The sequence below is a fragment of the Gopherus evgoodei genome, chromosome 24 (genome assembly GCF_007399415.2).
Source record: "Gopherus evgoodei ecotype Sinaloan lineage chromosome 24, rGopEvg1_v1.p, whole genome shotgun sequence".
Classification (NCBI taxonomy): domain Eukaryota; kingdom Metazoa; phylum Chordata; order Testudines; family Testudinidae; genus Gopherus; species Gopherus evgoodei.
In genome coordinates this window covers 3,618,885-3,642,643 of record NC_044345.1, presented here as the reverse complement: position 1 = coordinate 3,642,643, position 23,759 = coordinate 3,618,885, and the positions used below count along the sequence as shown (strand labels likewise).

Sequence of the window (23,759 nt, the reverse complement as noted above, 5' to 3'; positions counted from 1 at the left end):
CCTGGGATCTGATGGACAGTCCTTGGTGGCAAAGGTTTCTTTGAACTGGGCCACTGTCCCGTCGCTGGACAGCTGGGCTGTGTGCTCAGCGTGCTCAGAAAGGCCTGTGGTCAGGAGCCCATTTCGTTGGTACCTTTGCAGCTGCTCTGCTGAAATCCCCCCCCCCCACACTTTACGGCTGCTTTGTGCTGCCAGGATGCTGGATGGTCTTGGTGTCTTTATTTATTAGGGTATAATGGTAGCGCCTCGCAGCCCCAGTCGTGTGCTAGGTGCTCTATGGACACAGGGCAGAAAGACAGGCTCTGCCCCAAGGGCCGTGTGAAGGGGTTTTCTGTGTAAAGGAGAATGAGACAACTGGGTTTTATTCACAGCTCTGCCATGTGACTTTTGGCAAGTCACTTTCTCACACTGTGCCTCAGTTTCCCCTCCCACCCATTGTCTATTCAGCCTGCGAGCTCTTTGGAGCAGGGACTGTGCCTCTCTCTGTCTGAACAGCGCTCAGCACAAGGAGAGGCTGAGCCTGGGGGGAGCTACTGAGACACCGAATGGTCCCACTGCCGAGAAGGGGGCCAGTGGCGGGTGGTGGGGATTTTTGCAGGGCAGGATCTGGCCTGCTAGGAAATGGACCAAGACCCCTTGACTCATCTCACACGGGCTGCTGAACAGATACTCAAAGGCCTAACTCCCGGGCTCCCTAAATACCTCAGAGGCACGAAATGCTCATGTCTTTTGGGCCCTACCAACCTGACCCTAACTTGAACTGGTACCCCATATAGCTGATTTTACCCCAGCGGGGGATCTGTGCCAGCTGTCCCTTTGCCCCTCCAGCAGCAGTGCCGGTGGCTGTGGCCGAGCTAGGGAGAGGCAGTGGAGTGACGTACCCACCCCCACGGCCTCGGCTCGCTGTGACCCACATACACGTCAGGGGAGCCAGCTTTTGCAGGGACGGTTTCCTGGTGTTGAGATGTAGTTTGTCTGAAGCGAAGAGCATTAGAGGGCTGAAGGGCGACGGGTCAGCTGGCCATGCAGCTCGCGGCATCCCTGCTGCAGTACGGGACTGGAAATCACCCTCGTAGTTAGTAAATAAAAGATCCTTGACCTCGTCCATTCCCACGCTTGGCTCACGTACTTGTGCCCTCTGACGGTTCCCGTTCGCTCTCCAGCTTGAATCCTTCCCCTCATCTAGTCCCACCCCTGCTGGGAAAGATTCCCCCAGTCTAAAGAATGAGCAGTGGCAGAGTTGGAGGAACTATCTGGCTGGATCAGACCTAAGGCCTGCCTGGCATCCTGTCTCTGCCAGCAGCTGGCTCAGAAGAAGGAGCAGAGTTTCCAGTTCATGGCTAGAGAGGAAGGATGGTTCAGTGGTTAGGGCCCCTGGCGAGGCGGATGGGTCTCAGAGCCCGAGCGGGAACATCTGCAGGGCCATTTCTAGCCCCATCACACAAGTCCGAGTCAGCTGACCTGGGCTCTGAGACTTGCTGCCGCATGATTTCATCCAGTAACAAGCAGTGCACGGTGGCGTTCTCATCCCAAGAACCGCTGCAAACCCTCTTAGGACAGCTTAGCAATGAAGAGGGCCAGGAACACCAAACAGGAATTCACGGCTTCATTCTTTTTGAAAGAGCTCCTTCCTCCACCCCACTGGCTATTGCCTGTTGTGCCCGCCAGCCTAGAATGGATACAACCGATTAAGATTTAACCAGAGCTGAGGTTTGAACCAAGCATCCTGGGGGTTCTGGAGTCCGTGAGAGCTATTGCAGGTACCGGAAAGGAGACATGTTTCCCAAGCTATATGGGTAGAGAGAGCGGAGCACATCTCGGGTGAACATCAGACTATGCAGCGTGCAAAGGAGTGCAAGGCACCAGCTGACAAGAGTGGGGTTTGGTCAGGGGGAAAGTAAGATCTCCTCATGCAAAGTGCTGAGGGCCCTCAACTCCTAGTAACTTCCGTAGAGCTGGGCCCTTGCAGTGGAATCTATCTTATCTATCCCCATACACCCCATCTATCTATCTATCTATCTATCTATCTATCTATCTATCTATCTATCTATCTATTCCCAGACACCCCATCTATCTATCTATCTATCTATCTATCTATCTATCTATCTATTCCCAGACACCCCCTCTATCTATCTATCTATCTATCTATCTATCTATCTATCTATCTATCTATCTATCTATCTATCTATCCCTGCACACTCCCTCTGTCTTTCTATCCCCGTCCCCATCTCGATCTCTCTATCTATGGTGTTATAGTAACCTTAGCTATGGGAATTGCTTTTTCCACCCACGCCAGCCCGGCTGAGATCCACATAGTTAGCATCGCGATCCCCAACGGTTTCCCATCCCTTGCAAAGAGCTGCCAAAGAAATGAACACACTGACAAACGCTAGTTTTCCTCCCAGATCTTGGCTCCAACCCGAGGTGCCGGCCGGCGGAGTCTGTGTCTGATGTTACTCGCTTTCCCCGGGGATGTCTCCACTGATGCTTTTTAAGTAGGCTCCTGGTTATTTCTGATCACATTTTTTTTCTCCAAAACTGGGGACTGGGGTCCATGGACTTCAAGAGACTTTCCCGGGGTCCTACAGTAACACAGCATCCCAATGGATCCTTTGCTGGAATCACCAGATCCCACAGGATTGTACTGAAATCCACATATTAACTAGGGTTCCTTAAGCTCTTTGGGGACAGGGACTGTCATTGTTCTGTGTTTGTGGAGCACCAAGGGGTCCTGGTCCAAGGGGAGCCGGGAGCGTCTCTAGCAGGGGGAGTGTGGCGTGCTCCTGTAATATGACAATAGCTGGAGATGATAAGAGTTTCTAACAGGCCCCAGGGAATTATCCCCCATTGAAATCCAGCTGGGGCAGCGAGTTCAGCGGTCACTGACACCCTCTGTCAGGCCCCTCGACGCCGCCAAGGGCGCTATAAAGGGGCCTTAGTGGTAATGAGAATCAGGCCCCAAGAAAAGAGTTTTCCAATCAGCTCAAAAGAGACGTAGCGTCCAGCTGCCAGTGAATGGGATCTGGGCTTGGCGCTCCCACTGGGCCCTTTGGAAATGCCAGCCATAGACAAGGTATGCAGCTGTGGGGGGGTCTCTAGTAGGGAGATCAGGGTGAGCTGGGGGGTCTTTAGTGGAGAGTCTCTAATAGGGGGAGCATGGGGATCTGGGGGGTCTCGAGTGAGGGAGCGCGGGATTGAGGGGAACTTGAGGGGTCTCTACAGGGGTTACCACAAGGATTGGTGGGATGCTGGGAGATATCTCTGAGGGTTCCCCTGGGATTGGTGGGAGCTGGGGGTCTCGAGCTGGGCGGATTGAGGGGAGCTGAGGGTCTCTAGCTGGGGAAACGTCAGGCTCATTTGAGGACAGGTCTGATTGAAAATGCTGATCACCCGGAGGAAGCAGTTCAGAGCGTTGGAGGAGATGAAAGTCAAGTGGGTGGAGCTGCAAACAGCAGGCAGGACAGGTGGACGGTGCCAAGGGGATCTGGAAACATGACCAGGAAATCACTAAATGAGATTCAGTTGTGGGCTGAGGTGATGCAGCTAATCCAGCTTGGGGGAAACTGACGTTGAGGGCCAGATCCTCGCTCGGCCAATGTCAATGAGTGAAGCTGCACTGAAGTCAATGGAGATGTGCCAGTTTACACCTGACCCCTCTAGCACACTTCCTTCCCAGGATTCGAGCCAGGCTGCTGGGTGGATTGTCACCCTGCTGGGCTGGAGTCACTACATTGCCACTGACCGGCTGTAACCTCTAGTTTCCCCACTGGGCGAGAATGTTCTTGGGGCTGCCAGGAAACCCTGAGTAACCATGGGACGAAGTGGCCCATGGGGGCTGACATGGCAGCTGGTTTGACACCACGTTCCCGCTATCGGCGACTCAAGGGGATGCGGTTTCAGCATCCAAGCTGGGAGCTTCGGGGTCCCTCTCTGGAGTTAATCCCTGAACCCTCTAGGCTTGATTCTCAGTGACGTTCAGGGCCCTCTAGGCCACCCTGGTAGTGTGTAGCGGCCTTAAAGTGGGTGGAAACAGCCACCTAACAATCCCACCCCCATGCAGGGACCTGGGTCCAGCATGGAGCTGGCATAAGAGCCCTGCGTGCCCCGAAGCTCCCAGCTTGGAAGCTGAAACCTGATCCAGGCCACTGGTGTAGGAGAAAGTTCAGGGCCGAGGCTGGAGGAGCACACCGCACTGCAGCCACTTAGTGCTTCCCAGAATGTAAGTTAGAGCAGCCCTGAGGTTGCTCTAACTGAATTTGGGGCCCACATGGCCCTAGAATACCGGGAGCCCAATGGTGGCTTAAAGCAATACCCCATCCCAAGCGCAGGGAGTCAGTAACTGGGAATCAGGCTGTTGGCAGATCTCAGCAAGGGGTGGGGGATCAGCTCCTTTTCCTCCCCAACCCCCTTAGCGTCTCCAGGATGGGGAAAACCAGGGCACTAGGGTGTGTGTGTGTGTGTGTGTGTGTGTGTGTGTGTGTGTGTGTCCCCGTCCAAGGGCACCACTTTCCCACACTACCTCCAGCTGGTAATGGGGAAGCTCCAGGGTCACTTCCTGTTTCCAGCCGGTTTAAATAAAACCCCACAGCAATGTGGAGGCCTTGCCGAGCCGAGATTAATGGGGAGGATCGTTCTGTTCAATTACACTGCCTGATGCAGTCCAGATGCACGCTTTAAAGGGCCAGCGAGCCATTCTGCTGCTGAGCCTGAGAACGCTCCCTCCGCATGCCGGGTGAACTGGGACCAACGTCCACATGCGTTATGGAGCCTTCAGAATGCTTGGGGTGCCCCACCGGAGCCTTGATCCATCTCATCCTGCCTCCTGTCGCACGAATTAGAGCCCGCTGGTCCACCTTGTACCTGCCACAGCAGATCAATGCTGGGGTGGAGCCCACAGTATCCCCGCCTGCCGCCCCATATTAGACCCCTGTGCTCAGCCCCACCCTGTGCCACGGTGGATCAAGGCAGCGTAGCTGACTCAAGGAGCCATAGGAATAAATGCTGCAATAATAACAGTGCTCAGCTGTCCCGGTGAGGCATTCAGAGTAAACTACCTAGGCAGGATGGCAGAGGGTGGATCTGGCTGATGAAGGGATAGGTGGATGGATAGATACTGCTGATGGAAAAGGTGAGTCTATGGATAGGTAGACAGGTGGATAGACACATGCTGGAAATGGAAAGCTAATAGATTAGATACATGATAGAAGGTGCATGGCGGGGGTGAATAGATTGATAGAGGAGGCATATGGTAGACTGACTGAGGGGTGTATGGGGGTAGGTAGGTAGATAGATGGGTACGTATGGGGCTAGGTAGGTAGGTGGATGGGTACGTATGGGGCTAGGTAGGTAGGTAGATGGGTATGTATAGGGGTAGATGGGTACGTATGGGGCTAGGTAGGAAGGTAGATGGGTACATATGGGGCTAGGTAGGTAGGTAGATGGGTACATATGGGGTTAGGTAGGTAGGTAGATGGGTATGTATGGGGCTAGGTAGAAAATTGTTTCCATAGGTGCAGTTTTTGGGCAGATGATAGCAGAAAGGACAGGACCTGGCCGGCACAATCATGTAGTAACTCCAGAAATGTCCTTTCTTCTGTTCGTTATCGCAGGTCGTGCGGCCGACACAGCGACTGGGCGGTGTGGTACAGCAAGGCCAGGGAGCAGTGAGAGAGTGTGTCCTTTTGAGCACCCCGACGTGGGTTTGCTGCTATGAACCCCTCCTCCAGCCTAGGGAGGGCTACTAAACCTAGAACCCAACTGAGTTCGGGGGACGACAAAGGCAATGACAGGAATGGGTGTGGGGGGTCAAAGGGCCAAAAGTAGGGGACCAGAAGGGGACACTGAGAAGAGACGCCCAGGCAGCACCCATTGCTCGGTGGGAGGGTGGTTGAGGGGAGATACATAAGACCTAGGCTAATTAAAGGCGAGGTTCCCTGTAGACTAGGGAAGGTTAATTGGAGCACCTGTAGTCAATTAAGGCCCTGTCAGGTGCCTAATATCCCCCCCACCCCGCTTTAGGCAGATCTGGGCTGGGGGACTGGAGTGGGGAAGGGTGCTGCAGAGAATTGAAAGACCAGAGACCTGGTCTCCCTCCCCCAGTGTCAAGGACCAAGGGTAATCTTACCCAAGGGGGAAGAGGGGAAGAGAGTTGAGCGGGGCTGGGGCTTGGAGTGAGGGGCAAACCCAGACCCATCCCTTGCTTCCCTTCTCTACCACCTTCCCGGGCCACTAGCAGGGCCCTCAGGGCCCCAAGAGCAGGGGCAAGGGGTGGCATCTAGCCCCCAGGAAAAGCATGGGACCCACCATACCACTATTGGCCATTCTGCCACAGTGGTAATGTCGCATACAGCTGCACATGGACCAGCATGCACCCTGGCTGGCGGTGCTCCAACACCACCTTTATGAGCCCCCTAATGGGCTAGCTAAACGAGATCCTCCATTGCCCCCGGCCCTCCTCAGTAAGACCCATGCGGCTCGGGTGCTGTGGCTTAGATGTGTTCGAGCACATGGTCCACCCAGTGTGGTATCTCCAGCTCCCTCCGCAGTCCGGCTGGTGCCAGAGGATACAGAGAGCCAGGGTGTTGCAAGTCCTCGAGCAGAGGCAGCGAATTCCCCAGTGCATGAAATTGCAGGGTGCTACTCCAGGATGCAATGGAAGTGGGGGAGGGGTTGTTTCGGGCTGGTCCAAGCCCACCCCCACCCCGATCTCTCTCCAAGACTGGTTGCCCTTTAAGTTACAGCTTCCCCAAGGATCCTGGAGGCAGCTCCCAGGCCACGAGCAGACCACAGTGCCTGCAGTCTGCTGGTTTCCAGCCTCTGCTCTGTTCCAGAAGGCCGGGGCCTTTCCCTTAACAGCCATTATGCTCCCACTTTGGCCCCAGCCCCCAGCTGGTATCCGATCATGTACTAATTGCACCGGGACTCCGTCTCTCGGGCAGAGGAGCTGTGGGCCAGTTGGTTTCCTAACCTGAAGCTGTCAGCTGAATAAAACGGGGTCTCTGGGGCAAAGCAAGGGGAGTGGCCTGGAGAGGCTTCGAATCTCTGCTGCGAGCTGTGCTGGCCTTGTGTCCTCTCTCGGGTTAACTGTGTGGGTGGTGGGGTGTCTAAGGAGACCCCTGGGGTAGTACAGGAAGTGGGGCTCTTCCTCCACCGTTGAGGCTGACCCTGAGTTTCGGGTAGCAGCTGGGATGCTGTTTGGGGGATGAGATGTAGAACCGCACAGAATCCCAATTCTCTTTTTATAAGTGGAGGTGGCAGACCTGATGTCCTGGCCAAATTCCACTTGCCATCGCGCTTTCAGTTAGATCCTGGGTTCTTCTTCACTTCCTGCCCTACACTGTCGTGCAGCGTTGCTGGGTGCTGCTAAGCAGCAGGTGTGTTCCACCCCAGTGGTGGCTGCATTTCAGTGCTGGGTGAGTGATTCCGTCCAGTGTTGCTCTGTGACTGATAAACAGTGGGTACGTTCTGTACTTTGGTGCTGGGTGGTCGCTGTAGATATATTGACAACAAAATCCTTTGGGATGTAGGGTGCCAGGCAAGATGTATTTATGGTGTTCCATGGGGAATCTGTTGCATAGATTGGGAAGGGAGGGGTACCTACCAGCTGGCAGTGTGGTCAGAGCTGGTATTGCTGGTGCTATTGTGCAAGGCCTCTTCTCTCTGATGAATTAAAATGTTCCATCCATGCCAAGAAAGGGGTGTGGGGGCCGGGGGGAGGGAAGGAGTTTTAAACTGCACGAATCTGGTTGTGATTATTAAGACACAAGGGGGCGGCAGCCCTAGATGCTGCACGCTCAGCAGTCCAACCCAACCCCTGAGAGGCCAGCAGTGGGTTCTGATCCAAGCCATCCTGTCAGCAATCCAGCCCGAGGGGTCAGCGCTCAGACGGGGGCGGTTTATCCCCCTTCCCCCACCTGCCTGCCTGGAGCCTCGCCGTCTCCAGGAGGGAGGGAACTGGCTCATTCCAAGCTGTTGTTCTTATGGAGGGGTCGCACGACAGGGGTGGTCTGCGTAGATGGGGTGTGTGTGGGGGGATTGTGAGTCATGTGCAGAGGGGAGCAAGCAGGAAGTAGCATCCTCTGGCCCTAATCAATTGCAGGTGCCTCCAGGGGCTGCTTCTTCAGTGGTTGGGACCGTTTTAAAGGCACCAAGCAGCGCCTGACTCTGCAAATAGACCTATGGGAGGCAGTGTTGCCTAGTGGTTAGACTATTCCGCTGGCCAATGAGAGACCTGGGTTCTAATCCTGGCTCTGTCGCTGACCTGCTGGGTGACCTTGGGCAAATCATGTCCTCGCTCTCTGCCTCAGTTTCCCCTCCCACCCTTCATCTGTCTGGTGTCTCGTGCCCTTTGGGGCAAGGACAGTGTCAATGCGGTGTCTGGCACAAGGGGTCCTTGATTCCAAGGTGCTGCTGTAATGCAGATAGTAATGAGGGGCCTATGGCTGGTGGAATCTGATCTGGTGGATTTCTGTTGCCTTTGGGAGGGTCTATTTTCTGACCCTGGATCCAAACACCCATCACACTTTGAGAGAGCTCTGGTCTGGATCTGCTTCCATCCCCTGCAGATATCAGGAGCATTCACAATCTGGCCTCTGCTATCTCCAGTCAAAGCCACAGATTCAACCCTACTCCCACCCAGCTTCGAGGCAGTCTGAATGGAGACACTTCTCAATTTTTGGGGTGCCTGAAATCTGAACCCAGGCTGGATCTCAATTTTGCAGCTGCCTCTGATCGGAACTCTGGATCCAACCTCTTCAAACACCAGATCAAGAGCATTTTGCTGCTCGGGGCCCAGCAGGTCTCCTTGATCCCGGGGGTGAAAATGAAACATGCTGGAGCTCTCCCACTTTTCCCATCTCATCCTCCTCTCCCCTATTCCCTATATCAGCCCCTGCTTCCCACTCGCCCTTCCCCGCTCTCCAGGGGCTGATATAGGGACAAAATCTGAACACCCCATCTCAGGGTGAGCTGGTGGCGAGGCCAAAGGGAGCAGGATGGAGGAGGCTGGTTGGCATTGGCGGTTCCCTGGGGCAGGGTCCCGCCCTGACTCCCTGCGTCCTCTGGGAACGGTTCAGGCGAGCCAGCGGCTCCGGCCAGGGTCATGGGCCGAGGGTCGTGGCAGAGCAGAGAGATCGGCCAAGGGGTTGGGGGGGGTGGCTGAGCGAGAAGGGCGCAGGTGAAGCACTGCTGGAGGTCTGTGCGCAGGACGGGGCCCTGGGGGAACCATGGAAGGAGAGGAGAGGGCAGGGGGGATCAAAAAAACTGCCTGCCTCAGCAAAGTGCCGATTTCCCTGCTCCAGCCAAAGGGAAGTGTGGGGAGGCTGGGCACAGGAGTGTGGGGTGTGGGTGGGCAGGGAGGCCGTATACCCAGAGTGGACCCCGCTCCAAATTTTCTAACCTCCCCTCCCCTCTGGGGGAGGAGGTGTGGGGGGCTGCTGTCAGTGGGGTGGGCCCGGCCCCTCCCATCGAGCATGGTCTTCTTGCCTTCCCACTGCTACAAGGTGAGGGGGAGATGAGGGCTTTTCTCTAAAGGGAAATGCGCAGCTCGTTAGCATGCCTGAGATCCACCATAGTTAATTGACTCTGACTTTGTCGGCATGTTGAGCCGAGCAGGGCCTCCTGTGAGGACACTGTACACACACCTAAGCCTGGCTGTGCACCCGGGTTACCCCAGCCGAGTTAACGGGGGGCAGCCCCCTGGTGCGGGGGGCAGCAGGACTGGCAGAAAGCTGTTTATACTGGGAGTCAACCATACTGGTCCAAGGCTGCTTTATACTGGTTTAACTGCGTCCACACTAGAGGTTGTGCTGGTCTATATCGGGAGGCGCAGGAGATGTTGTCAGTCGTCAGCTCACCAGCAGGGGGAGCACTGTCTGGCATCATCGGTCCCAATATAGACTGGTCACTAAAAGGCATTCCCACCTGAGGGCTGCCTACGTGCAGTGAGTTTAGAGGGCCTCAGCCTGATTCCTAGCTGACAGGTATCCACAGCACAAAACTGCTCTCCTGGCAGGCACCAACTGGGCAGTGTAACGCACATGAGGGCACAGTGTCTGCAGTACAAGCTCAGCGTGGCAGTAAAACAAGATCACTTGGCTATGGTAAGAAACCAGAGAGAGGTGGGAACAGACCCAGGGTTTGTCAGAGGAGCTTCTGTGCCCCCCCCTTCATCACAATACCCCTGTGGGGCAGGGCAGAGCTCTTAGTCCTGTTGTCCAGATGGGGAAACTGAGGCACAGAGTGGCTAAATGACTCACACAAGGTCACATAGGGAGTCAGTATCAGAGTAGGGAATTGAACCAAGGGCTCCTAAATCCTAGGATGGCACCCTAACCACTGCTCTGGGCCATCTAGTCCAGGATTCTGTCCCTCATACTGGCCAGCACCAGCTGGTTCAGAGGAGACTTTGCAGGAGGCAGCTATGGAATAACTTACTTCCTGACCCCTATCAGGGAGACATCGGCTTGGGCCCTGAAGTAGGAGAGTTTATATAGCCCTTCCTGTCTGACTCAGCCTCAGTTAGAAACGTAATCTTGCCGAGCTCATCCAAGGCCCTTGCCCCGGAGTAGCCTTTCTTCTCCGAGCCATGTTTTCCTCAGGCCAGGCACGACCAGCTCCGAGAGGAAGGGACAGGGTTTCTTTCGGCTCTTGCAACTTAAAGTCCGAGCTCGGCCTGTCGGAGCCAGATGGCTTCTTGATGTAAAATCTAAGCAAATCATTTTCTAATTTTAGATTCCAGCCAGGGGCGAGTCTGCCCCTGGGGGCTCCGGGTGGGCCCGGAGTTGTGTGGTGTTTGCACGGAGTAGCCAAACGCTCATTAGGGGATTTGAGAGCCCGCCCCCACTCCAGCTTTTTTTTTTTTTCTTTTTAGAAAGCTTTATGTTTTTATTCTAGTCTCACACCCTCCAGGCAGCCAAAGACTCAGCCTGTGCAGGAGCATCGCCCTGCTGTATACCATCTGAGAGCACTTCGCTATGGAGAGGCAGCGGTCCTAGTGGTGAAAGGAAGGCGCTGGGAGACCAGACGCCTGGGTCCTCCTTCATCACCAAATCACCTCCCCGGGCCTCCTTTTCCCACTCGTAAAAATATGGATAACGATATCTAGTGTGGCTCAGTTGGTTAAGTTTTACAAAACCCTTTGAACTCCTAGTGTGCACAGGGCTGATTATTACTATAATATTATATGTATTATAATGCACGATTCGTTCACTCTCTTGTTACCCTATGATTCAATCTGTCCCTCTGCAACAAACTCATTTTCCCTTGCCACTGAACCTGGGATTCTCAGCCCAGCCCCCTATTTTCCGCCTGACCCCACCACCCCAAAACCCTCAGTGTCGATGCCTAGAGCTGGATTTCTGCAGCACGTTACCCTCCATCGGGACCGCTTCGCTTGCCAAGTACAGGGCGGGGATATGCCTCTTGGCCTGGCTGGCTTGGTTCTCCAGTGCAGAGGACGATGCTAGAGGAATTGTTAATTTGCACTTTATCCAGGGGGGTTGTGTTGCTGTGGGGACGCTTCAGTTTTGGAGCAGAGCCCTGCAGCTGGCCCTCACACAGCGAAAAGGGGAGCCTGAACAGAGCTTGCTCAGAATAAGCCTTTGCCCTTCCCTAAAGCCTTCTATGCAAGGATCTCCAAGTGCTAGCCAAGCATAACTGCCTTTGTGCAGGTGGGGAAACCAAGGCACAGAGGACAGATGTGACTTGCTGGTGTGACAGAGCCAGGAATAGAACCCAGGAGTCCTGACTCCCAGATCACCATGTACCTTGCGGGGTCTCTGCTTTGAATGTTCTTCTCCCAGCTCCTACAAGGCTGTGTGTGACCTGCCTCTGTTCCAACCTGATACATGGGTGTAAATAACAAATCAAGGCTCAGCGCAGCTATGAGGTAGCCTCACAATTGTGCGAGGGGAATGAGGCCAAAACGCAGACTGTCCAGCTGAGATGCGTGTCTTACCCTTCTGTGCTGGGAGGTGGGAACAGCTGTACAGTTGTGCTCGGCGGTTTCCGTCAGAAATCAGGACTAGAGCTAGGCAACATTTTTCACTGCAACTTTTTTCCCAGTGAAAAGCTCAGATTTGGTGACACTGAAACGTTTTGTGAATTTGCATCAGTTTCATTGAATTGTTTTGTCAGGAAAAAAAAAAGAGATATTCTGGAAAAATCCAAACCTTTCGTTTTGGACGTTTTCACAAGGCAACATTTTGATTTTTTTCCATTCAAAGCAGCTGGTCATTTAGAAAATGTCCTTCATTTGAATTTTTTAAAAATGAAGGAAAAAAACCAGGAGAAAATGCTCCAAATCGAAACAAAACTTTTTGTGTGACCCAAAGTGAATTTTTTCCCCTGGCTTTTTGATTCACTGAAAATGTCAAACAAATTTCGGCTTAACCCGAAACAAATTTAAAAAAAAACTTTTTCGGACTAGCCAGTGAGCTATGATTTGCCCGGGTTGAATCAGGACCCTGTGACACCTGGTGCTGCACATGTATATAATGAAACAACAGTTCCTGCCCCAAAGAGTTTGGCATCTACATACAAGGTTATATCCATGCAGCAGCTTGGGCAGTAATTTCAGCTCAGGTAGATTTACACCTGCTAGCTTTGATCGTGCTAACAATAGACCCACTTGAGACCCGCGGTACGTACTTGGGTGTCTAGCCTAGACTGCCAAGGCTACGGGGCTGTTTCATGAGCTAGCGTGGACAGAGCAAGCGCACGCATGTCTGCCCAAGCTGGGAATTGCACCTGCAGCGTAGCCAAACCCTAAGGCAAGAGGCAATGAGTGGTGTCCGACAGAGCGGGGTGGCACGTAACGGTGAGCTCAGGCCTGGCGACACGGACCGAGCAGGCCTGCTTTGTTTCCAGCCGGGACGTAGTGTTCTTAGAAGTCTCGGGCTGATGCGGCCGTTGCTGCCTGCCCATGTGGAGGTGCCATCAGCTGGGGCGGGAGGGAAGCATCTTCGACACAACCTGCTTCCTGTTTTCACACCGCGCTTCCTGCTCGGAGCTCCCAGCTGGCTGGCGGGGAAGAGGCTGGCGTCGCACACCAAAAGCTAGCTAAGAAAAGCGCCCGTCACGCTGGGGAGAAGGGCTTGGCCTCGTGCTTTCATCAGCCCCGGCGGCTTTCCCCTCCCGATTTGAGGACTGTCAGTCTGGCTAGAATGGAAAGATGGACTCAGAGACCAGGATGAGAGGGTTGTAAGAACCTACCTAGACTGAACGCAATGCACTGGGACAAGGATGGTCCAATGAGCAGAGGACCGCAGCAGGCTGAGGCTCTGGGCTCCATTCCCAGCTCAGCCATGGATTCCCTGTGCAAGATCTTGGGCCAGTCATTTAGGGCTGATGTGTCAAGGTTGGTAGGTGTCCAACATCCCTGGGCAGCTGGGAGGGAGGAGTCAGTAAATACTCTGGAGGGGTTGGCATGATGGTGGCCATGCACACAAGTCTGTTGAATATTCAGTGATGCTCAAATTTGGGATTTGATTTTAGCCTCAGCACAGACACAGGGGCTGACCACAAAGGTCACTTCCGGATCCGAACTCCTCAAAGCTGGCGGGCGGGTGGGGGGTGGTGTATATCAATATGCGCAATCTAGTCGATGTTGTAGTGAATGAGGTTCTAACGAGTGGCCTGCCCCGTTAACTTCAACGGCCTGTTGCTGACTCACTGCAGCAGGATTTACCTCACGTGGTAGGAGCTTGTGCTTTTGGCACCTTCGCTCTGGGTTCGATCCTTGCTGTCGGCCAGGTGTCTAGATGGACTTTGGATTACAGCTTGTTCTGTTTGGACTGGCAGCGTTGGTTTGGGTCCTTCTCTGGCTCAGTTTAGGACCTGAATAAAACAGGATGTGCCCCCTTTCCAGGGGTGCAGAGCAACCTTGCATGATTCCCAAAGCTTCTGGCAACATCTGCAGGTCTAACACAAAGTGGATAACAACCTACTACTGCTACCAGCTAACGAAGTTCGTCCTTTAGCTCAAGGAGCAGAGCTTTGTGCTTGGGCCTCACTACAAATCCTGTAGTGTGGGCAGCCACCTCTGTGACCCTCTTGACAGTGAGCTTCTTGGGCTTTCTTCCTCGTTGTCAACTCCTCTTCGTTTCTCTCTCCTCCCACCAGAATGAAGCTGCATGTGATCCTTCTGCTGGGGCTGCAGATGCACCTGGCGACCTCTCTCAACCCCAGCGACCCCAACGTTTGCAGCTATTGGGAAAGGTAAGGAGTGAGGGGGGGGAGGGTGGAGAGCCCCAGGTGAAATGGATTTGTGGTTCCAGGCCTTCCGCTCTGCTCCCCTGAGACCTCTTGGTGGGGGTTCATCTCCGATCCGTGCAATGGAGTCTTGCTTTCTGTGTTGCTTTACCTTGCTCACCCTTGGTCTTTTCATCCCTATCTCTTTCTCTCATCCTTCTTCTTCTTCTTATGTCTTATTTGTATTGTGGTCGCACTTGGGAGCCCCAGGCGCAGATCAGGACTCCCCCCACTCCTCCTGGTGTTAGGCTCTGTACAGACACAGAACATAAAGATTGTCCCTCTCCCAAGGAGCTTAACAGAAGACACGAGACAACAGATGGAGACAGACAGTCAAATTGGGAGTACAAGGAACCAGTTAACATGTTAACTTCTTTTGCTTGTGATCCTGTCAGCTTTGGTTACAGCTGTGAGGGTGTCTGGCCACTGGACCTTGTCCAGGGCTAGGTCCATGTCTGTAAAGGGCTCAGCACGCTCTGTAGCAACAATACATGGTAATAGCTGGAGCATGGCAGGGTTGGCCTGACCTGCATTTACACCATCACATACAGAGAAGCTGTTGGTCCCAGAGGTGTGGCTGTTAACCTGAGGCTATCTCTGTATCTACTTGGAAAATAGCCCTTTGCCAGGGACTGAGATGCTCCAGGCTGTAATGATCCCTCTGTGGCTCTAGAGGTACTGGTACCAGTGTTGCCAGCCCCCAGTCATAACCCCCAAGAACCAAAAAATAATCATGAGATTGTTTAAAATAATAATAATTTGTCTCCTGGTGTCTCAGCCTTTAGGGGTTGCGATTTCAAGCTTTACTCCACAACGATGATGGCTAGAAATAGCTTGCCTTATTTTAAAAAAAAGGCTGTATGTCCCCCATAATCTCATGACTCTGGGAGCTGGGGCTTTATGAAAAGCACCAGGAGTTGGCAGACCTTGCTTCATTGTAGTCTGTCCCCAGGAATAGGGCAGGAACCTTGTGTCTCTGCTTCAAAGGCACCGGCTACTGCCATGGGGATGCTAGGAGAAGGACTGCATCCCGGGTGTCCTGCATGGGAGGTACACAGCCCCTGTCACTGAGCCACGGCCCTGCCACAATGGGGAGAGTTGAATCAGCCATTTCCCTTGGCCGTCCTTGGGCTGCCACTGAAGTGGCTCCGACTTTTCCCCGGCAGCTTCACCACGGCGACAAAGGAGTCCTACGCCCACCCCTACGCTCAGGCCTCCAAGGACTCGTGTGATGGAACCTGGAGTTTTCTCAAGCCGTGTACCCAGCACAAGTAAGGAACGCCCCTCTGGGATGGGCAAATGTCCTCTAACCCACCACTCACTGTCCCCAAGAGTTCTCTGGGAATCCCACGAGCTTATCCCAGAACAGCTCCCACAAGCTGACCCCGCTCCTAACAGGCAGCAGTGAATTCCACTGTTTTGACCCTGCTACTAACAAGCCGCAGTGAGTTTCAGAGGTTAACATTAGTCTGTTCCCATTTCGGTGAGCTCACCTGGCACCAGTCTGAGGCAGGGAGTCTCACAGATTAACTCCAATATTATCTGGTTGCTGTTTGCTCTGCTGGTTAGGAACATGTGGCAGTGAGTTCCAAAGGTTAACGCCAGAATTATTGGATAGCATGGCACTCCGCTGATGAAACCCTGTTCTGCCCTGGTGGCTGGCTAACCCACACTCTGTCCATATCAGTCAGTGCCATATATAGCATGGTGGCAGTAACCCGGACATGACCTCAACACATGGGTGAGCCCTAGCACACTCCTGGGGCGGTGAGTTCCCCAGGTGTGGTTTGTTCTCTATACATGTTCTGCATGTGGGAATCACTCTGCTTTTTACTCTATGTTGCACAGGATTGTGTACAAAACAGCATACCGACAGGCGGTGAAAATTGACTACCGGAAGAGGTACCGCTGTTGCCAAGGCTACTACGAGAGTGCAGATGTTTGTGTCCGTAAGTCTGTCCCCGACAGTCATTAATGGGCCCCAGGGGTGATGCTCCTGCAGAAATCGAAGGGCTCTGGTGGCATTATTCTGCCTGGTGGCCTGCTGTCAGACCAGGACGCAGGACTCCTGGGTTCCATTTCCAGCTCTGTAACTGATTTGCTGTGTGATCCTGAGCAGCGTTCCCCCGCCCCCAGCACCGTGCCTCAGTTTCTCTACCTTTAAAATGGGGCTCATGGTTCATTTTCCTGTCTGCTTAGCCCAGTTCTCCTAGCCATCCTCACTCCCCACTGTGTGCCCTGCAACACATCCTGGCTCCGCTGCACTCTGAGAAATCATACTTCTGTAATGGATTTGAGAGACCCAGCAGCCCCCGGCTCATCCAGCGAGCGTGGTTTCTGCCAGGACCCATCCCAGAGGGGACGCACATTCGTTACAGCTCATTGCTGTTTGTCCTGTCTCGCACTCCTTGATCCTCCCCCATCCTTCCAGCCCTCTCAGATTTCTTTCCATGCCACAGTTTTAGTTGCCAGCTCTCCTGCAGACACATGGCCTAAGGCCACCTGGCTACCATGGGACCCTTCCTGGCCACTTCCAGCTGGCTCCATGTTGGGAAGCCAGCATGCTCCGGGCCTGATTGAGACCAGGCTGCCTGTCCTAACTTTCCCTTGATCCCCACAGACAGCCCCCTCATCCCACCCCCTCGCCCCAGCAGACTCAGACCAGACCATAAATTGTTGCTGTGTTTCATCAGCTTTGGATCCCTTCGGCCAAGCCGGGGGCGAGGGGGGGGGGGCTGATTGACTCTGGGAGAAAGCAGTGGAAGGTTCCTCTGTGGACTGGTCACTAGAGGGGTGATTCAGCTCACTGGTGTGGGCCCCTGTTCCAGGTCAGGGATTAGGGAGACCTGGGTGAGTGATCCATGGTGCTGAGTGGCTATTAAACAGCTGCCAGGTTATCCCCCACCTGGGGGGGGGCGGGGGCTGCATCTCTGTGCTGGGGGAGCGATAGCTGTGCAGTATTGCTGAGAACCCTGCAAGGGGCTGCATTTCCTGAGTGATCTCTGAGCAGCGGTGCTGAGCGCTGTTGAATAGCTGCCATGTTCCACCCCGGAGGTGGTTGCATTTCAATGCTGGCCGAGTGATCTCTGGGCAGTGTTGCTGAGTGCTGTTATATAGCTGCCGTGTTCCACCCCAGAAGTGGCTGGGTGATACCAGTCTATAGCGTTTGGGGGTGAAAAGTGCCTTGGAAATGCCAGGTTAGACGTTAATAAAATGAGATCTTGGAGCAGGCTGACTGAATCCTTCTGCCTGCTGCCCTCCCTGCAGCCAGATGTGCCAAGGAGTGTGTCCACGGGAGGTGCGTGGATCCTGATCAGTGCCAATGTGAACAGGGATGGAGGGGCACAGACTGCTCCAGTGGTGAGTACCACAGGCCCAGCCCCTTCACCCTGGGCTGGGGTCGGCACACCGGGGCCATTGCCTTGCAGCCGAATGGCGTGGCTCTGCCTCCAGGAGCCTGGCCGGTGATTTGAGGGTGGGGGAGTCGTCCCTAGCAGACACCAGGCAGCGAGTGTGGGCGGGCGGGCCAGAGGCAGCAGGGGTTGGGGTGACGCTAGCCCACGGGGGGTCTGGGGATGGGCCTGGCTTTGAGCTGACAATGCAGAAAGGCAGAGAAGAACTATGCTGTGAAGGAGAGGGGCAGAGTGGTGGGAGAGGTATGGGATGAGGAGGGTGAGGAATGGGGGTGTTATGGAGTGAGGGGTTATGGGGGAGAGGCTACTGAGGGAGGGGGAGGAGACTGGGGGTTTTGTGGAGGGAGGGGGAAGGTGGTGGGTGGACTAAGATTTAGGGGACACACATGAAGGGGGAGGCCAGCCATCAGCACGCCAGGCACGGTAGGTACTTGTGCTAAAGCGGGATCCCGCCTGGCCAGCCCTCGCCCCTCCTCAGCCCCCTGGCATCCTGGTCTGGGCCCAGGGCGTGTGGGACCTCCACTCCCCCCTCCACTTGCAGCCAAATTAAACCCAGACTCCGGCTCCTGAGCCTCCATGTCCTTCCCCTGGGCCCAGGGGCCTGAGGCAGTGGGTTCCCACGCACCAGGGGTGGCTCCTGGGAGCTGGGGGTCATTGGCTGCTTGGGAGTGGGCTGCAGCCCATGGCCCAGATGGAAGGGGAGGGGGTTACTCAGGGTATCCTCAGCGAAGGGCAGCCAGCTGTGGGCAAAACCCCCACTGAGTCACTGCATCCCTGTCTGTCTGCCATGACTCGCTCTTTCTTTCTTTCTTTCTTTCTTTCTTTCTTTCTTTCTTTCTTTCTTTCTTTCTTTCTTTCTTTCTTCCCTCCTGCTATGCATGCCACGCTCCCCAAACAGCAGCCCCCGAGCCCCTGCATCACGGGGTGTGGGAGGGGGCGCAGGACCAGGGCCCTTTGCCAAGAGTTTAGAAAGCACCTAGCTTTTTAAGGGGAGGGACTCAACTTGCAGAGCCTTTAAAAGTAGCTGGATCTGGGGAAAGGGCCCCGTGCCCTCTGGCTGTCAGATAGCTTTAAAGGGTCTTGTGTTGGGTGGCCCCCGAAATCATCGGGCTTCTGAAATGATCCCTAGGGCTTGTCCAGTTAGATTTGGGGGCGGATAGTCTGAAATCTGTGAAGCACGGGGGTTTCACCCCGCCGCTTGGTGAGACTGTTCTGATCCGTCTCCCGTAGGAAGATTTCCCCGGATTCGGCCTAAACCATCCCTGTTTAAATTCCCTCCCTTTAACCCGAGTGACTTCCCCTTGTCTCCCGCTGAATAATGTCACCACTTAAAACAATCAAGCAACCTTTTCCATGTGGCAACTTCCGAACAGATAACTAATAAATGGTTTGAAAGACGCAATAATGATTAAGCCCTCGTTAACCGATCAATCTGTTTAATGGGAAGCAGCAGGTCTAATGGGTGAGAGTGGGCGGGACTGGTAGTCAGGACACCTGGGTTCTGTTCCCAGCTCTAGGAGGCCAGTGGTTAGAATAGTGGGGCCTGGGAATCAGGACTCCTGGGTTCTATTCCCAGCTCTGAGGGGGGTGGGGGGTAGAGTGCTTAGAGCAGGTGACTGGGAGCCAGGACTCCTGGGTTCTATTTCTGGCTCTTGGGTTGGCATGTCCCAGCTCCGTGCCTCAGTTTCCCTACCTGTAAAATGGGGCTGAAACTCTGACCCTTCTTCCCAGGGCTATTGCAGGGCTTCGTTCACCAGGGCGTAGGATGTGCTTAGACATCATCCGCAGAAGGGCAAAGGGGTTGTCATTGCTACAACAGTCACTTCCTTCTTCCAGTGTGCAATGGCCAGTCCTGGGGGCCCCACTGTGAGAACCCCTGCCAGTGTGGCGATGGGGGAGCTTGTGATCCCCTCACCGGAGCCTGCGTCTGCTCACCTGGGTACAAGGACTCCATGTGTAAAGTCCCCTGCGACCCAGGCACCTACGGGAAGGGCTGCCAGCTGGCTTGCCCCTGCAAGAACACGGACAGGTGCCATGGAGAGACTGGGGCATGTCTGTGCCAGCCGGGATTCACAGGCACCTAGTGAGTGCGGGGAATGGTTGGCTGGCCCGGTGGTGGGAGTGGGATCTGGGGCATCTCCCCTCTCGGGGGTGCTGGTTCCAATCTGGCCTCAGGGCAGGGTTCTGGATGCCCTGGGGGTGGGACTGGGGTCTGGGGCCTTTCCCCTCTAGGGGACGCTGGTTCCGATCCAGCCCCGGGTGGGGATTCTGGCTGGCCCAGGGGTGGGACTGGGTCTGGGGCCTCTCCCCTCTAGGGGACGCTGGTTCTGATCCAGCCCCGGGCAGGGATTCTGGCTGGCCCAGTGGTGGGACTGGGATCTGGGGCCTTTCCCATCTAGGAGGCGCTGGTTCTGACCCAGCCGCAGGGTGGGATTTCTTTAGCCTCGGATGAGAGAGAGGACTCTACAGCCTGGGTCCATTCTTCTTACCCCTTTCTCCCTGTCCTTCCAGCTGCGAGCTCCTATGCCTCAACAGCTCCGACGGGCTCCATTGCCCGGCTTACTGCCCCTGCCAGAATGGGGGCATCTGCCACCCCCCAAATACCACCCACTGCGTCTGTCCTCCAGGGTGGATGGTATGTACTGGGGGAAAGTGGGGAGGATTCAAACCCAGGCCCATCCGGCCTCCAGAGAGCGAAGAGTCAGGGCGGGACAAGCTGGGGGCAAAGGGGTTCTGCCCCCTTTGGTTTGAACTCCTCCCCCGATCACTGCGCCACCCATGCCCTGGCCCTCATATCCCTGGGACCCAGCCGGCCTGGCCCGAGCCCAGCGTGGGGCGATGCCGCCTCTGCCACCTTCGTGGTGCTGTGAGGTCTCCGGATGATCCGGCCCCAGCGGCATGAGCCTTGCCCTCCATTCAGCCTCCTCAGGGCTGCGAGATGCCCCCAGCCAGGTGAGAAATGGGCTGTCAGCCTTTCCTGCTCCCACGCACGCAGCTGACCCGTGGCTGCATTCAGGCTTGGGGTGGGTCTGGGGGGCACTGAGCAGGAACCATCTCATCCAATCACAGGGGAAGGGGGAGATCAGGCTCCGTGGTGCAGGGGCCCTCACCCTCTCCCCTGGCTTTCCCAGAGAGGGCATTTCCCTGACACTGCTGTTCTGTTGTCTGCAGGGCACCATCTGCTCCATCCCATGCCCCCAAGGGCAGTACGGCTCAGGCTGCCTGGGGGAGTGCCAGTGCCACAACAACGGGCTGTGCGACCCGGTCACCGGGCGTTGCCAATGTGCTCTGGGCTACACCGGAGAGCGGTGAGTGGGGTCTGGCAGAGCAACTCCCTGCAGCCATGGAAAGAACCGTGTCTGTGTTGGAGCTAGCAACTGGCATGGCTTAGAGGGACATTCCTCAGTCAGTGAGGCTTAGCTAGAAACCTCAGTCAGCTGGTCTCCTACTGAGCCCCTGGCTCGCCTAAAGCCGCCCCTCTGTGATACACACACATGCCCACATGTTCTAGGGTTTGTCTACACAGGGGAGTTAATCTGGATTAAGTTAGGGCGGGAATTTAAAGTGTTGTCTGTAACTATTTTGGAGTAGCTCCCTGTGTGGACACTTTTATTCTGGATTAAGAGTAGAGCTGCTTGGCAAACTGGTTTTTCGTTCTGTAAAAACAAGTCAAGATCGTAACAAAAAAAGCATTTAAAATTGCAACAAGAAGCCAATATTTTGAAATTTTTAACAAAACGAAATTCAGCACAAACATTTTGACCATTTTTTATATAAAATAATTCATAGCAAATAAAGCACCTTTGGAAAGGAAAAGTCATTTCAGAATGAAAAATCAAAACTTTCCATTCTGGAAATATCAAAATGGGACATTTCAATGTTTTCAAAATCATTTTTCCAAAATGTTGTTAAAATTGACGAAATTTGGTGAAAAAAATGGGTTTTGTCAAGGGGCGTTTTCTGACAGAAAGCTGGTTAGATGCAAAATTTTCAACCACCTCTAAATGAGGCCACGTGCCCACTCAGGGCGCTTAGCACTGAAGTGTAGATGCTTCCTGCGACAATGGAAGGGAGTTTTCCATCCCTGTAGTCGGTCCACCTCTCCAAGCAGTGGTAGCTGGATCAACGGATGATTCTGCCACTAATTTAGCTGTGTCTACACCCAGAGTGAGGTCAACGTAACTACAGCGCTCCGAGGGGTGAATTTTGCGCAACCCTGAGCTGTGTAGCTATGTCTATCTAACTTTTAAGTGCAGACCAGGTGTAAGAATGATTTTTCCAGTTGAGCTTAATCCGTTTCCAAAGTGGATCAAACTAACCCATAAAAGGTGATCTTATTCCAGAACAGAGTGTCCACACAGGGAGCTATTCCAGAATTTCCCTGTGTAGACAAACCCTCGCACACATGCCTGCCTACACTTCACATTTTCACTGGTATAATTTACCAAGGGCTGTGCGGGGATTCTCCATCCCGGGCAGTTGCTAAATCTAGATTGGCTGTTTTTCTAAAGGATGGGCTGGAGTTCACACAGGAGTTCATTCAGGGCCCTTCTCTGACTTGTGCTACGCAGGTTGTCGGACTGGAGGATCACAGGGGGGTCCGTTTTGCATAGTCTGTGAAGTCAGTTAGCAAGGTGGGTTTGGGGTTTTTTGCCAAAATTGTGCTACTTCCATGGACTCAGTTATACCAATATAAAGATGCCTTACCCCCGTGTAACTTATTTTAATTCCCAAACCAGAATAAGCGTTGTGAGTATAAACACCTTGCTGCTGATATAACTGCGTCCATATTGGGAGTTTGTTGTACCTAGTTAACGATATGGTTCTAGTTAAAGCAGTGACGTTTTTAAGTGTAGACAAGGCCTCACCCTCACACATGCTCTGTGCTCGAATTATAGGCGAGCTTGGGGTGGGGCGGGCCCCTTCCTACATCACTCCTGTCTGACAGCCCCCTGACTTCTCTCTGTGGCCACTTGACATTCAGCCCTTACTTTCCCCCCCTAGCTGTGACTGAGCACTCCCCTCCATCCCTGTCCCGTGCAGCATCCCTCAGGGACACCCACGGCCTTTCAAACACATGTGTGCACCAATGCCCTGTCCCTCACACCCTTCCGTGTCTACCCACCCATGCACAGGCTCCTGGGCTCGCACTCTCTTGTGTTAACACAGTGGTTCTCAAACTTTTTTACTGGTGACCTCTTTCACATAGCAAGCCTCTGAGTGTGACCCCCCTTATCAATTAAAAACACTATTTTATATATTTAACACCATTATAAATGCTGGGGCAAAGCGGGGTTTGGGGTGGAGGCTGACAGCTCACGACCCCCCCATGTAATAACCTGACGACCCCGAGGGGTCGCGACCCCCAGTTTGAGAACCCCTGTGTTAACGTGTGTGTGTTGCAGGGGGGTTGGCTTACAAGCTGGAGTGCATGCAATCCTAGCACTTTGCAGTGTGGACTGATGGATCGAGTGCTGGACTGGGACTTAGGAGACCTGGACCCTCCTTCTCAGTTACGCCGAGGCCCCTTTATGTGGCTTTGCCAATGTAAAGGGGCCTTAAAATGCGTGTCACTGAAATGTCCTCTGCTTTAAGGCTGTTTTGTCCTGCCAGAGCGGTATAAAGGGCCTTACTGAGAATGAGGCTTCTGGCTTCTATCCTCAGCTCTGCCATGTGACTTTGGCATGTCCTCACCCCCCTCTGTGCCTCAGTTTCCCCTCCCACCCTTTGTCCTGTCTATTGAGATGGAAGCTGTTTGGGACAGGGACTGTTTCTTGCTACATGTATATACAGTGCTTACTGCTACCGTAATGCACATAATGGCACTGTAGTGCACCATATGAATAGCCATTGTTACCGTAATGCATGCATATAATACTCCAGGCAATGCGTTGACTACCTGGCTGTGCCGATTTTTGGCTGGCTTACAGCACAGGCAGTGCCCTGACAGCCTAGGGAGCGCCAGTTAAAGCTGGAGTGAGGGATGATCTCCCCAGCTGTGCTGCGGGGAAGTAAATAGCAGCTGGGTCAGGGAGAGGAGGGAACTCAGTCGGAATTTTCCACATGGAAGGGACGCAGCCAGCGGGAGAAGGAAGT

General features: G+C 54.2%; 1 protein-coding gene across 5 annotated transcripts in view; it reads left to right on the top strand.

The window, feature by feature from the left end:
- The window catches only part of PEAR1 (platelet endothelial aggregation receptor 1), a 60,286-nt gene that overhangs the window by 18,778 nt on the left and 17,749 nt on the right, over positions 1-23,759 (top strand). For 2 of the 5 annotated variants that reach the window (XM_030542193.1, XM_030542191.1), the window contains exons 1-8: positions 13,038-13,357; positions 14,122-14,217; positions 15,417-15,521; positions 16,099-16,199; positions 17,518-17,610; positions 19,500-19,746; positions 20,175-20,298; positions 20,835-20,971. In XM_030542193.1, coding sequence (XP_030398053.1) covers positions 13,227-13,357; positions 14,122-14,217; positions 15,417-15,521; positions 16,099-16,199; positions 17,518-17,610; positions 19,500-19,746; positions 20,175-20,298; positions 20,835-20,971 — 1,034 coding nt within the window. In that variant the 5' untranslated portion in view covers positions 13,038-13,226. Of the gene's footprint in view, positions 1-13,036; positions 13,358-14,121; positions 14,218-15,416; positions 15,522-16,098; positions 16,200-17,517; positions 17,611-19,499; positions 19,747-20,174; positions 20,299-20,834; positions 20,972-23,759 lie in introns of those variants that run through there. The other 3 variants (XM_030542194.1, XM_030542195.1, XM_030542192.1) reach the window with 2 other exon arrangements.